Source organism: Rana temporaria, chromosome 8 (assembly GCF_905171775.1).
Source record: "Rana temporaria chromosome 8, aRanTem1.1, whole genome shotgun sequence".
In the NCBI taxonomy this organism is placed as follows: Eukaryota; Metazoa; Chordata; class Amphibia; order Anura; family Ranidae; genus Rana; species Rana temporaria.
Window position 1 is genome coordinate 28,344,044 of NC_053496.1, and position 11,090 is coordinate 28,355,133.

The 11,090-nt window shown below is 44.8% G+C and overlaps 1 protein-coding gene across 1 annotated transcript in view; it reads left to right on the forward strand.

Annotated features, from left to right (window-relative positions):
* The window catches only part of UROS (uroporphyrinogen III synthase), a 47,246-nt gene extending 36,367 nt beyond the window's left edge, over positions 1-10,879 (forward strand). Inside the window, exons 6-9 of the mRNA XM_040361437.1 lie at positions 1,563-1,646; positions 5,166-5,248; positions 7,756-7,857; positions 10,568-10,879. Of these exons, the coding sequence (XP_040217371.1) occupies positions 1,563-1,646; positions 5,166-5,248; positions 7,756-7,857; positions 10,568-10,693 (395 nt within the window). The 3' untranslated portion in view covers positions 10,694-10,879. The remainder of the gene's footprint in view (positions 1-1,562; positions 1,647-5,165; positions 5,249-7,755; positions 7,858-10,567) is intronic.
* The last annotated feature ends 211 nt before the right edge of the window (positions 10,880-11,090 follow it).

Here is an 11,090-nt window from a genome sequence, read left to right on the forward strand (position 1 = left end):
TTAGTCCTTTAAGAAATTTTTTTTTTTTTAGATGCCTTCAAAGTGTTGTTGCTAGGCAGAATAGTTAATCTTCCCTCTTCCTGCACCTAGGTGCTTAAGCTTCCTAACCTACACCGCACAGACTCCTGGGAATGTAGTGGGTGTAACTTTCCAGGAGTCTGTGCACTCCCCAGTCTCGAAGAATCATGTGACTTGGACAGTACAGGTGCTGAAACCTGATCTGAAACCTTTTGCACTGCTTGTGCAGCACTGAGCATGTGCGAGATCTGCAAGGCTGAAATCCAGGAAGTCATACAGTCTGGCTTCATGATGCCCACACTTAAGATGGCCCCAGTCAATTTCTATTTTATAAAGTCTCTAAATGCTGTAACAACCTAACAAAACGGACCTTAGTTTACAGACTAACTTTACTAGAATACATTAAGCTTGTGTATTACAGGGGTATTTATATTTAAAAAGTGAAATTGTGGCTGGAACGCTGCTTTTAAATGTAGCTAAGATACGACGGCCTTCGCCGTCGTATCTTAGCTGTCTACTTCCGCCGGCCGCTAGGGGCGTGAACACTGATTTACGCCTAGAAGGCGTAAATCAGCGAGATACGCCTATTCACGAACGTACGCTTGCCCGTCGCAGTAAAGATACGCCGTTTACGTAAGGCGTTTTCAGGCATAAAGTTAGTCCAACAAATAGCTGGCCAAGGCCAATGTTAAGTATGGACATCGTTCCCGCGTCGAATTTTGAAAATTTTACATCGTTTGCGTAAGTCGTCCGTGAATGGGGCTGGACGTAATTTCCGTTTACGTCGAAACCAATAAGTCCTAGCGGCGTAATTTGGAGCATGCGCACTGGGATACGTCCACGGCATGCGCCGTTCGTTCAAAACGTCATTTACGTGGGGTCATGGTTTATTTACATAAACCACGCCCACCTCCTCACAATTTGAATTGGGCGCGCTTACGCCGGCCCATTTACGCTACACCGCCGTAACTTAGGAGGCAAGTGCTTTATGAATACAGCACTTGCCTCTCTGACTTACAGCGGCGTAGCGTAAATACGATACGCTACGCCGGCAGAAAGTTAAACCAGTCTTTCTGAATCTGGCTATATGTGTTTTTTGGCATAAAGGCATTTTTGTATTGACCAGTTAAAAAAAAAAAGTACAGAAATCTGAGGTGGCGGTCAATAATTCTCCATGTATGGGCACACAATGTTAATTTGAACAGGTTAAAATTCCATTCTGAAATCTAGAATTTTTTTATTTTTTTTTTACTGTTGCATAGCTCAGGGAATCTTAGGAACCTCTGGGGGAACTCTTGGGTTCCACAGAACCCTGCTTGAGAATGGCTAGGTTAGAGGTTGCCTGAAGTCTTCCAGTTGCTGCCCTGACCTCAACTTCTGAAAGTGCTTAACAGCGTCAAGTAGGGGAGACACTGACTTTGCTGCCTGCTTTTCCCATGTCTCTCTATGGGTAAAAAATATGAACTTCTAAACCAAGGTAACCAAAGGGCAAAATCTATATTGTAAGTAAAAATCTTGCCTTTTTTTTTTTTTTTTTTCCCCAGAGAACATGTCCTATTCAGGTCCTCTTTTGTTTCCTTGTGGGGCTCTGAAAAGGGAAGTCCTTCCAAAAAGACTGAAGGAAACCGGTAAGAATTCTGATAATAAAAAGTGAGCTATATGATCAGAGCTGTGTGGATGTACGGTATGTTTTTTTTTTAGTTATGGAGGGCATTGAAGAAACGCATGCAAAGATGCAAAGTATATACAGGGTGGCCCATTTATATGGATCCACCCGGGTGGCCCATTTATATGGATCCACCCGGGTGGGCCATTTATATGGATACACCTTAATAAAATGGGAATGGTTGGTGATATTAACTTCCTGTTTGTGGCACATTAGTATATGTAAGGGGGGAAACTTTTCAAGATGGGTGGTGACCATGGCGGCCATTTTGAATCCAACTTTTGTTTTTTGGTGTATCCATATAAATGGCCCACCCTGTACAAAGCAGAATTGCATACCTCCCAACTGTCCCTGATTTCGAGGGACTGTCCCTGATTTGGAGCAATGTCCCTTTTTTCTCCTCATTTGTCCCTCATTTTGGTCTGATCTATATAGTTGTATATAAAATGCACTTTTTATCTATCAAAAAGTGTTTCCCAGTGTTAAACCTTTCATCCAATTTCTTAAATTGCTGCATTTGCACATTTTAAAAGCCAATATAAAGGAATAGTAGTGGTAAAAAAAAAGTCCTTGTGGATTTAATAAGCCTTTTTTTGGGGGTAAATTCTCCTTTAAGGGGGTGTGTCAGGGGGCGTGTCCTGTGCCTACATACGTTTCCAAGTAGGTGTCCCTCATTCCCATCTCAAAATGTTGGGAGGTATGGAATTGGGGGAGATTTCCGAAAACTGGAGAACAAATAGCTAGATTCAGGTAGATGGTCGCAACTTTGCGGCGGCGTAGCTTAAGGAATTTAAGCTACGCCGCGGTAAGTTAATGAGGCAAGTACATGATTCACAATGTACTTGCCTGCTAAGTTACGGCGGCGTAGCCTAAAGCGGCGGGCGTAAGGGCGCCTAATTCAAATGTGTCTGAGGGGGGCGTGTTTTATGTTAATGGGGCTTGACCTTACGTTTTTAAAGTTTTATTCGAACTGCACATGCGACGGGCGCCTACATTTCCCAGTGTGCATTGCGGCTAAGTACGCCGCACGGGCCTATTGATTTCGACGTGGACGTAAACAACGTAAATCCCTATTCGGGGACAACTTACGCAAACAACGTAAAAATTTCGAAGCCGGAACGGCGGCCATACTTTAACATTGCCTACGCCACCTAGGGGGCATCTTTAACTTTAGGCGGCCTATCTCTTACGTAAACGGCGTAAATGTACTGCGGCGGCCGGGCGTACGTTCGTGAATCTGCATATCTACTGATTTGCATATTCTACGCCGACCGCAATGGAAGCGCCACCTAGCTGAAATATTGCAATCTAAGATAGGACGGCGCAAGCCGTTGTATCTTAGATATGTTTAAGCGTATCTCTGTTTGAGAATACACTTAAACATAGGTCGGCGTAGATTCAGAGTTAGGTCGGCGTATTTACTGATACGCCGACTTAACTCTTTCTGAATCTACCTAAAATAATCTGGTGCAGCTGTGCGTAGTAACCAATCCACTTCTAGGTTTTAGGCCCCGTTCACACTGGTGTGACGTGATCTGACTTGTAAGAGCACAAGCCGAATGACGTGAAATTCAATGTTTCCCTATGAGAGCTCTCTTGACTGATCCTACACAAGTCTGTCTGACTTTAGAAAAGGTTCCTGCACTACTTTGGTCTGACTTTGATATGACTTCAATGCCATAGAGTGTAAAAAGTCACACGTTGGATCAAAGTTGGACTGAAGTTGCAGGACAAAGCTGGATCGGACGTTGCACGACTTTCTTGTCGGAGCAGTGTGAGCCTGGGCTTATTGTCAAAGCTTAATTGAACAAGCTAAAGTTAGAAGCTGATTGATTACTATGTACAGCTGCACCAAATTCTTTGTGCACCAGTTTTAGTAAATTCCCCCCAATTATACTCCCTTCCACGCCATGTGGTGTTCAGGAGCTTCATTGCTGCCTGCCGACACATTCAGCTGGGTTTCGATCTTTGGCCATTTTGATTGGTGGAGCCTAGACAACATCACTCCTCCATGGGAGTTCATTCAAGAGGAGGTCCAGTCTCCCCACGAAAAAATGTAAAGTATGCAGCTACAAATACTGCAGCTGCTGACTTTTTTAATATATGGACCAGTTTCAGCAGACATGTTCGGTCGTGTGTACGGCCGATCGGACAGGATTCCAGCGTACATTTGCCCGCCAGACCGTTTTCGAGCGGACAAATGTTTCTAAACTTGCTTAGAAACATGCCCGCTGGAATCCTGTCCGTCGGACATGTTTGGTCGTCTGTACAGACTTACCGTACATGTCCGAGCGGCCGCCATCCCTCGCATGCGTCGAATGACTTTGACGCATGCATGGAAGCATAGACCTTTCAGCGGCGCGCACGTCGCTGCGTCATCGTCGCGGCGACGGCGCGAACACGTCACCGCGCTGTCTGTCCGCGCGGATTGTCTCTCATTTCTGTATGATGGTGTGTACAGCCATCATACAGAAATCTCCGGGCGGGCATGTCCTCTGAAAACGATACGGCGGACCGTTTTCAGTGGACATGTTTGCCCGTGTGTACAAGGCATTACCTGTCCAGGGAGCCCGCAATGTCAGCACCCCAGCCGATCTTCAGATCGGCTGTCGGGTGCAGCCGCCACCATTCCTGGTAAGGGCATCAGCAGTAAAGCCTTTCAGCTTCACAGCCAGTTCCCTACTGCGCTTTCTAATCGGTCCGGCAGCAGAGGAAGGAGGGGTCCGAGCCCGGTCTCCCGGAAGTGGGGAATTGTACCCTTTTCCCCTCTTCCCCCTGAAAGGTGCCAAATGTGGCACCAGAGGGAGGGAGGAGATGGATAAGCGGAAGTTCCACTTTTGAGTGGAACTCCGTCTTCATTTCGGAAGATCCCGAAATTGTGTACACTGAGCTGCGGATGCAAAATTTAGAACAAAAGAAGAAAAGAATAATCAATAAACAGAGGAGATGTAGTGTGTTTCTTCTGTATTACAAAGCCTGTCTGTTTGCAAATTTTTATTTGTTTGGTAAAGTTCCACATGAATAGTGAATTCCGTGACTAACCAGGCTCTCGGTTGCTGAATTTACACTTGCATATTGATTTACTGTTGGTGGAGATAATAAAAGACCCCAAGAGAGGGTCTGCCTGCCACCTAAGGCCCACAGCTCATCTAAGCCTGAAAATTGTGGGAAATACAAAGTACGTGTTGGGAGTTGTGTTGGAGGAACGCTGACAGCTCTTCATAAGCGCTGCATCGGCTCTCTTTAATCAGCATTTTAAACGGCCTTAATCTGCGGAGGCTTCTCACTTTGTGATGAGGATTGCGAAGCGTATCCTCCACGCTGCAAATACTTTATTGTATTATCTGGATTTCCATAAGAAAAGTCCAGTGGTTTTAGTGCTTATTTTCTCCCGGTGAAATTGCAGGTGTAGGTCTTTGTAATGGCCGATGCCGGGAGACAGCTAGTTTTATAGAAATACATTTTTATTTTCTAATTACAGATGTACCTCTGGAGACTATTACTGTTTATCAAACGGCCCAGCATCCCGATATACGACCGTCGCTGACGCATTATTTCACCCAGGTATATTAATATTAACTGCTCCTCCTTACACAATCTAATAAATGTTCTAGGTTTATTCCCTTCTCAAAGAAAATCTTCGCTATTGCATTTTTCATTCCCTCGGAACAGCAAAGCACTTTTGTCCCGATTCTTATTATGGTCTAGTGCCACTTGTTTTATCTCACATAATGACTACAGGAACCAATCAGAGTCCTTTAAAGTAGCACCCCACATTTTCACTCCATTAAATAACAAGCTTTTGCAGTCTGTCAGGTGTTAATGAATTGTCTTTTTAGATCTATACTTTAAATCAGTAGTTGTCCACTTACTAAGTATAGGGGAACATAACTGTGACCCCGGACATCACCAAAGGGCCGCATGCAATGTTCAGTAGATGTAAAGCTAGAGAGGCCTGTCACAGACCGTAGACATACTGGAGGAAATGATGATCAGAGACTGCGGACATGCTACGGCTGTGGTTGGAGACTGAAGACATGCTGCAAAGGACAGTCATAGACTGGGGACGTGTTACATGAGGCTAATAGAGATTACTTGTATTGCCCCTTTATAACTTTCATTAAAGACTGATGAGGTTCAAGGGCTGCGCAACAACTGCTAAATGTGCCCTTGGGCAGCATTATGAACACCAGGGTTTGAAAAGTAGCAGTCTGGAGACAAACGTGGGCTGCCATTGCTTTTCTCAGCCTGGCTGTCAGATTGGTTCTTTGACTCCAGCACATTACTGGCTTGAAATTGCACACTGCAAGTTAAAAGGGACCTTCACCGGAAAATTAAAGTTACCCTCGTAATCTTCCTCCACCCAGCTGGTAACAATCACAGGATTTCTATTCTTCTTTTTTTTTCTCTGGAAGCAAGTACCTTTTCTCGTGGTACCCGCTCCCAAGTCATTCCTCGCCTCGGCCCGTCTTCAGCCTCCTTGGAGACACGCCACACATCCCAGGAGGCTTCAAGACCAGCCTCACAACAGTCCACTCACTGTCTTGTGCATGCAATGCCCTTGATTCTGGTGTTAACAGGGGTTGGTTGTCACACCAGCAAAGTGGTACTTGCCCTAGAAGTAGATGAGTTTTCCTGCAACCATCTCTGTAAATCACCAGTGACAACCAGCAATATTTGAAATAGTTTTTGATAGACTTGAAAGGGTTAGAACCCCTAGAAGGTTAATACTACTATATCTGGCTTCATTAGAGAGCTGTACACTAGCTTCCTGTCCTCCTGACAACCTTTTTACCAGACAGGAAGTGAGGGGAACTCGCCAACAAACAAAATAATAATCCTTTTCTTTGATAGTGTAGGGGGAAGCTAGACTGGTCTGTAGCCCTGTTGCATTATGTCCCTCACTTCCTGCCTGGTGAAATCAAGATTGGTTGTTGTCAGCAGGAAGGTGCTGGTGGCATTGGTAAATGTGATCAGCAGAACTGGTGACATTGGTGGATTTTGTGAGCAGGATGGAACTGGTGGCATTATTGGAGGTTTTCAGTGGGATTGGTGGATGTGGTCAGCAGGATGAAACTAGTGGCATTGGTGGATGTGGTTTGCAGGGTGGAACTGGTGGCATTGATGGATATTATCAACAGGATGGAACTGATGGCATTAGTAAATGTGGTTACTGGGATGGAAGCAAGGGCCTTTGTGGATGGTGTCAGCAGGATGGAAATGAAGGCATTTGTGGATGTGGGCAGCAGAATGGAAGTGAGGGCATTGGAGGATTTGGTCAGCAGGATGGAACTGGTGGCATTGGTGGACGTGGTCAGCAGGGTAGAACTGGTGGCATTGGTGGATTTGGTCAGCAGGCTAGAACTGGTGGCATTGGTGGATTTGGTCAGCAGGCTAGAACTGGTGGCATTGGTGGATGTGGTTAGCAGGATAGAATTGGTGGACGTGGTCAACAGGGTAGAACTGGTTGCATTGGTGGGTTTGGTCAGCAGGGTAGAACTGGTGGATTTGGTCAGTGGGATGGCACTGGTGGCATTGGTGGATGTGGTCAGCAGGATAGAATTGGTGGATTTGGTCAGCAGGATGGAACTGAAGTTTTTGGGTGAATATAGTCAGCAGGATAAAACTGGTGCCGTGGGTGGGGTCAGCAGATTGAAACTGTTGTCATTGGTGGATGGGGATATGCAATTAGTGGACCTCCAGCTGTTGCAAAACTACAAGTCCCATCATGCCTCTGCATCTGGGTGTTATGCTTGTGGCTGTCAGAGTCTTGCTATGCCTCATGGGGGCTGTAGTTCTGCAACAGCTGGAGGTCCGCTAATTGCATATCCCTGAGATTCTAGAGCATCACGTGCTGCCTGGAAATGGTAAATGTGAAGGGTTTATATGCAGTATTCAAATTTTAAAAGACTAAAAAAAAACAAGGTTTTCAATCCTTTTATTTTTATTAGTCTTAAATGTATACAAAAAAAAACTACACGTACCCTTTTATATACCAGTGCGGCTCTTGCAGCAGAATTTTCAGGGCTTTCTATACTAACATTTCATCCATCTATCATGTCCTTATCTAGGAAGGCCTGCCAGCAAGTGTTGTGTTTTTTAGTCCATCCGGAGTGAAGTTTTGTCTCGGTATTATCCAGGAACTGTCCGCTGATAAGCTTCATCAAATAAAGGTAAACCCGCCATACAGCCATGATTCTTCTCTAAACTGGTGATTGGGCATTTCCAGAACACTTTCAGGATCGGCCACATTTCAGTACATGTGTACCTCTGTCTGTTCAACAGAAGTCAGTTGCAAGACCCCTTTCACACTGGGGCACACTGTGGTTTGCAGGCGCTATTGCGCTAAAAATGGCGCCTGCAAACCGACCTGAAACAGCGGCTGTTGTTTCTCCGGTGTGAAAGCCCTCTGGCTTTGACACTGGAGCTGTGCGCTAGAAGGACCGCTCCAAAAGTCCTGCTAGCTGCATCTTTGGAACGGTAAAGGAGTGGTGTGTGTATACCTCTCCTCCACCTCTCCTTTCCAGAGGCGCATTGCGGGCGGTATTAACCCTTTTTTGGCCACTAGCGGGGGGGTAAAACCGAATACCACCGCAATTCCGACGGTAAAGCTGCACTTTACCACCACCGCACCTCCCGCCCCAGTGTGAAAGGAGACTTAGACAGGCTTCTGTTGTATGGTCATACTGAAAAACCAGCATTCGCTGGTCTGTGTATTCTGACGTGGGGAGGGGGAGTCTCTGCTGTCTGATTACAATAGTGTGGGGGGGGGGGCGGGGGGAGATCGCTGCATCCACACAAGCGAGGTGAATCTGTGTTTTTTTTTTTTTTTTTTTTTTAAACCCGCGGGTTGAACAAATAAAAAACTGTCTGGATTATATCTGCTTTACACGTTGCTGGCATAATCAGGCGAAGTGCAGACTGAAACCCACCCACAATAAAAAAAATGAATAAATCTGCCTACTATTTATAATAATTTTTGTAAAATATCCATGCCTGTAATCCCAGGAAACAAGTGTGCAGAAAAGGAAGTCTTCTGTACACGCTTCATATTAACTGCTCAGTGGGTAATGACATTTTGGGGGAGATTTACTAAAACTGGTGCAGCTGTGCATAGTATCCAATCAGCTTCCAGTTTTTATTGTCATAGCTTAATTGAACAAGCTGAAATCAGAAACTGATTGGCTACCATGCACAGCTGCACTCTATCCGGTTTTAGTAAATCAACTGAAAAAAAAAAAAAAAATTGGTTGGATAGTGGGACTTTAGAGGTGCCAAATCCACCTGATGGAATAATACTGATAAAAAAAATGTTAAATTTTATGAACTTTTTTTATAAATGTCTACACCACAAATAAACATGGCAACAAAAGAATCCCCAAACAACAATAATATGTGTAAGTATTCAGTGCATCCCCTGTTCAGATGGGCTAATATCTCTATATAGTGCCACAGATGCAGCCATGGACATCCATGATATGCACCAGTGCTAATACAGGAAAATCTCTATATAAACGTGTTTCGCTTGACAGCTTCTTTAGGGATGCCAATAATATATATTCATAACAATTTTAAGAAACATCACTTCAAATTGACATATTTATGCGTTGTTTCAAAATGGTAACAACACTTTCATTGAAGCAAAAAAAGTACTAAGAAGCCCCAAAACGGAGGCCCTGTATTCTTCCATTAGTGCATTTGTAAGATGAACAGGGTGTCTGTCCCCATCAGGCAGATCTAAAGCCAGCCAAAGAAAGCTGTCCTGGAAGAAATTAGAGATCTCATATAATGAGAGGTAGAAAAGGCTAGTTAAATCACACTATTTAGGCCAGATGGTTCTGCAACAAACATATAAAAACTAGACGCTATCTCTGTGCCAACCATCACTTTCTGTCCCGGGAACAGTGGTCATCAGGGCAAATAGATGTGAATTCACCTGGCGGGAGTCAAAGACTGCAATAAAAACATGTCAGGGGTTCTAATTCTTCCCTACTCCAAAATTAAAAAGAAAAGGTTTGGGCTATACATACACTTTAATGGGCTCCATTGAACAGAAGGGGCCAGATCCACAAAGAACTTACGGCGGCGTATCTATTGATACGCCGCGTAAGTTCTACAATGCCCCGTCGTATCTTTGTTTTGTATCCACAAAACAAGATACGCCTGAATGTGGGCTAGATCCGACTGACGTACGTCTTAGTATGCCGTCGGATCTTAGGTGCATATTTACGCTGGCCGCTAGGTGGCGCTTCCGTTGATTTCCACGTAGAGTATGCAAATTAGCTAGATACGCCGATTCTCAAACGTACGTCCGCCCGGCGCATTTTTTTTTGTCGTTTACCTAAGGCTTTTTTCGGCGTAACGTTACCCCTGCCATATGAGGAGTACGCAATGTTAGGTATGGATGTTGGGACATCGTCGAATTTTCCGTCGTTTGCGTAAAACATTCGCGAATAGGGCTTTGCCGAAATTACGTTCACGTCGAAAGCATTGACTATTTGCGACGTGATTTCGAGCATGCGCACTGGGATACCCCCACGGACGGCGCATGCGCCGTTCAAAAAAACGTCATTTACGTGGGGTCAAGATGAATTAACATAAAACACGCCCACATCTTAGTCATTTGAATTTCGCGCCCTTACGCCGACACATTTACACTACGCCGCCGTAACTTACGGCGCAAATTCTTTGTGGATAAGGAACCTCCGCTCTAAGTTACGGCGGCGTAGTGTATCTGAGATACGCTACGCCTGCCTAAAGATAGGCAGTTCTTTGTGGATCTGGCCCAAGAAGTCTAGCTGATGGATCATTTGTGTGTGTTTTGACTCGGAACATCCTGCAGATTTGTCTGACCGTTTCTCTCCACTCTCGTTTCTTTTCTAGTTTGCTGCGATTGGCCCTACCACCGCAGATGCCATGGTGGCAGAAGGCCTCCCCGTCAGCTGTACAGCACAGAACCCCTCACCTCAGGGTCTAGCAGAAGGTATAAGGAGGGTTGTGCAGCACTGACCCATTGTAATGGCGTTACCAGGACTGTCTACCAATCACAGCCTGAACAGACGTGGTGACTGCCTTGCACTGATTCCGTCCATGCTAAGAAGCCTGTACTCTTTGAATTAAGTTGTATAGTCATTTAAATGGACTTATTCTGAAGTTGTTACATAGTTGATTAGGTTTAAAAAAAAAAAAGAAAAACACACAGGTCTATCAAGTTCAACCTCTATGTCTGTGTTGGTTTTATGTGCTAGTCCCCAGTGTATAAATAGAAAACTCCCCCATTTTGTGGGTATTAATTATATTATTAATTATAGTATTAATTATATTATAGAACCAAACACGGCAACACCGAGGTTGCACTCCTGACTATGACGGAGGAATGGCATGTCGGGGGAGCACAGGGAAAGCT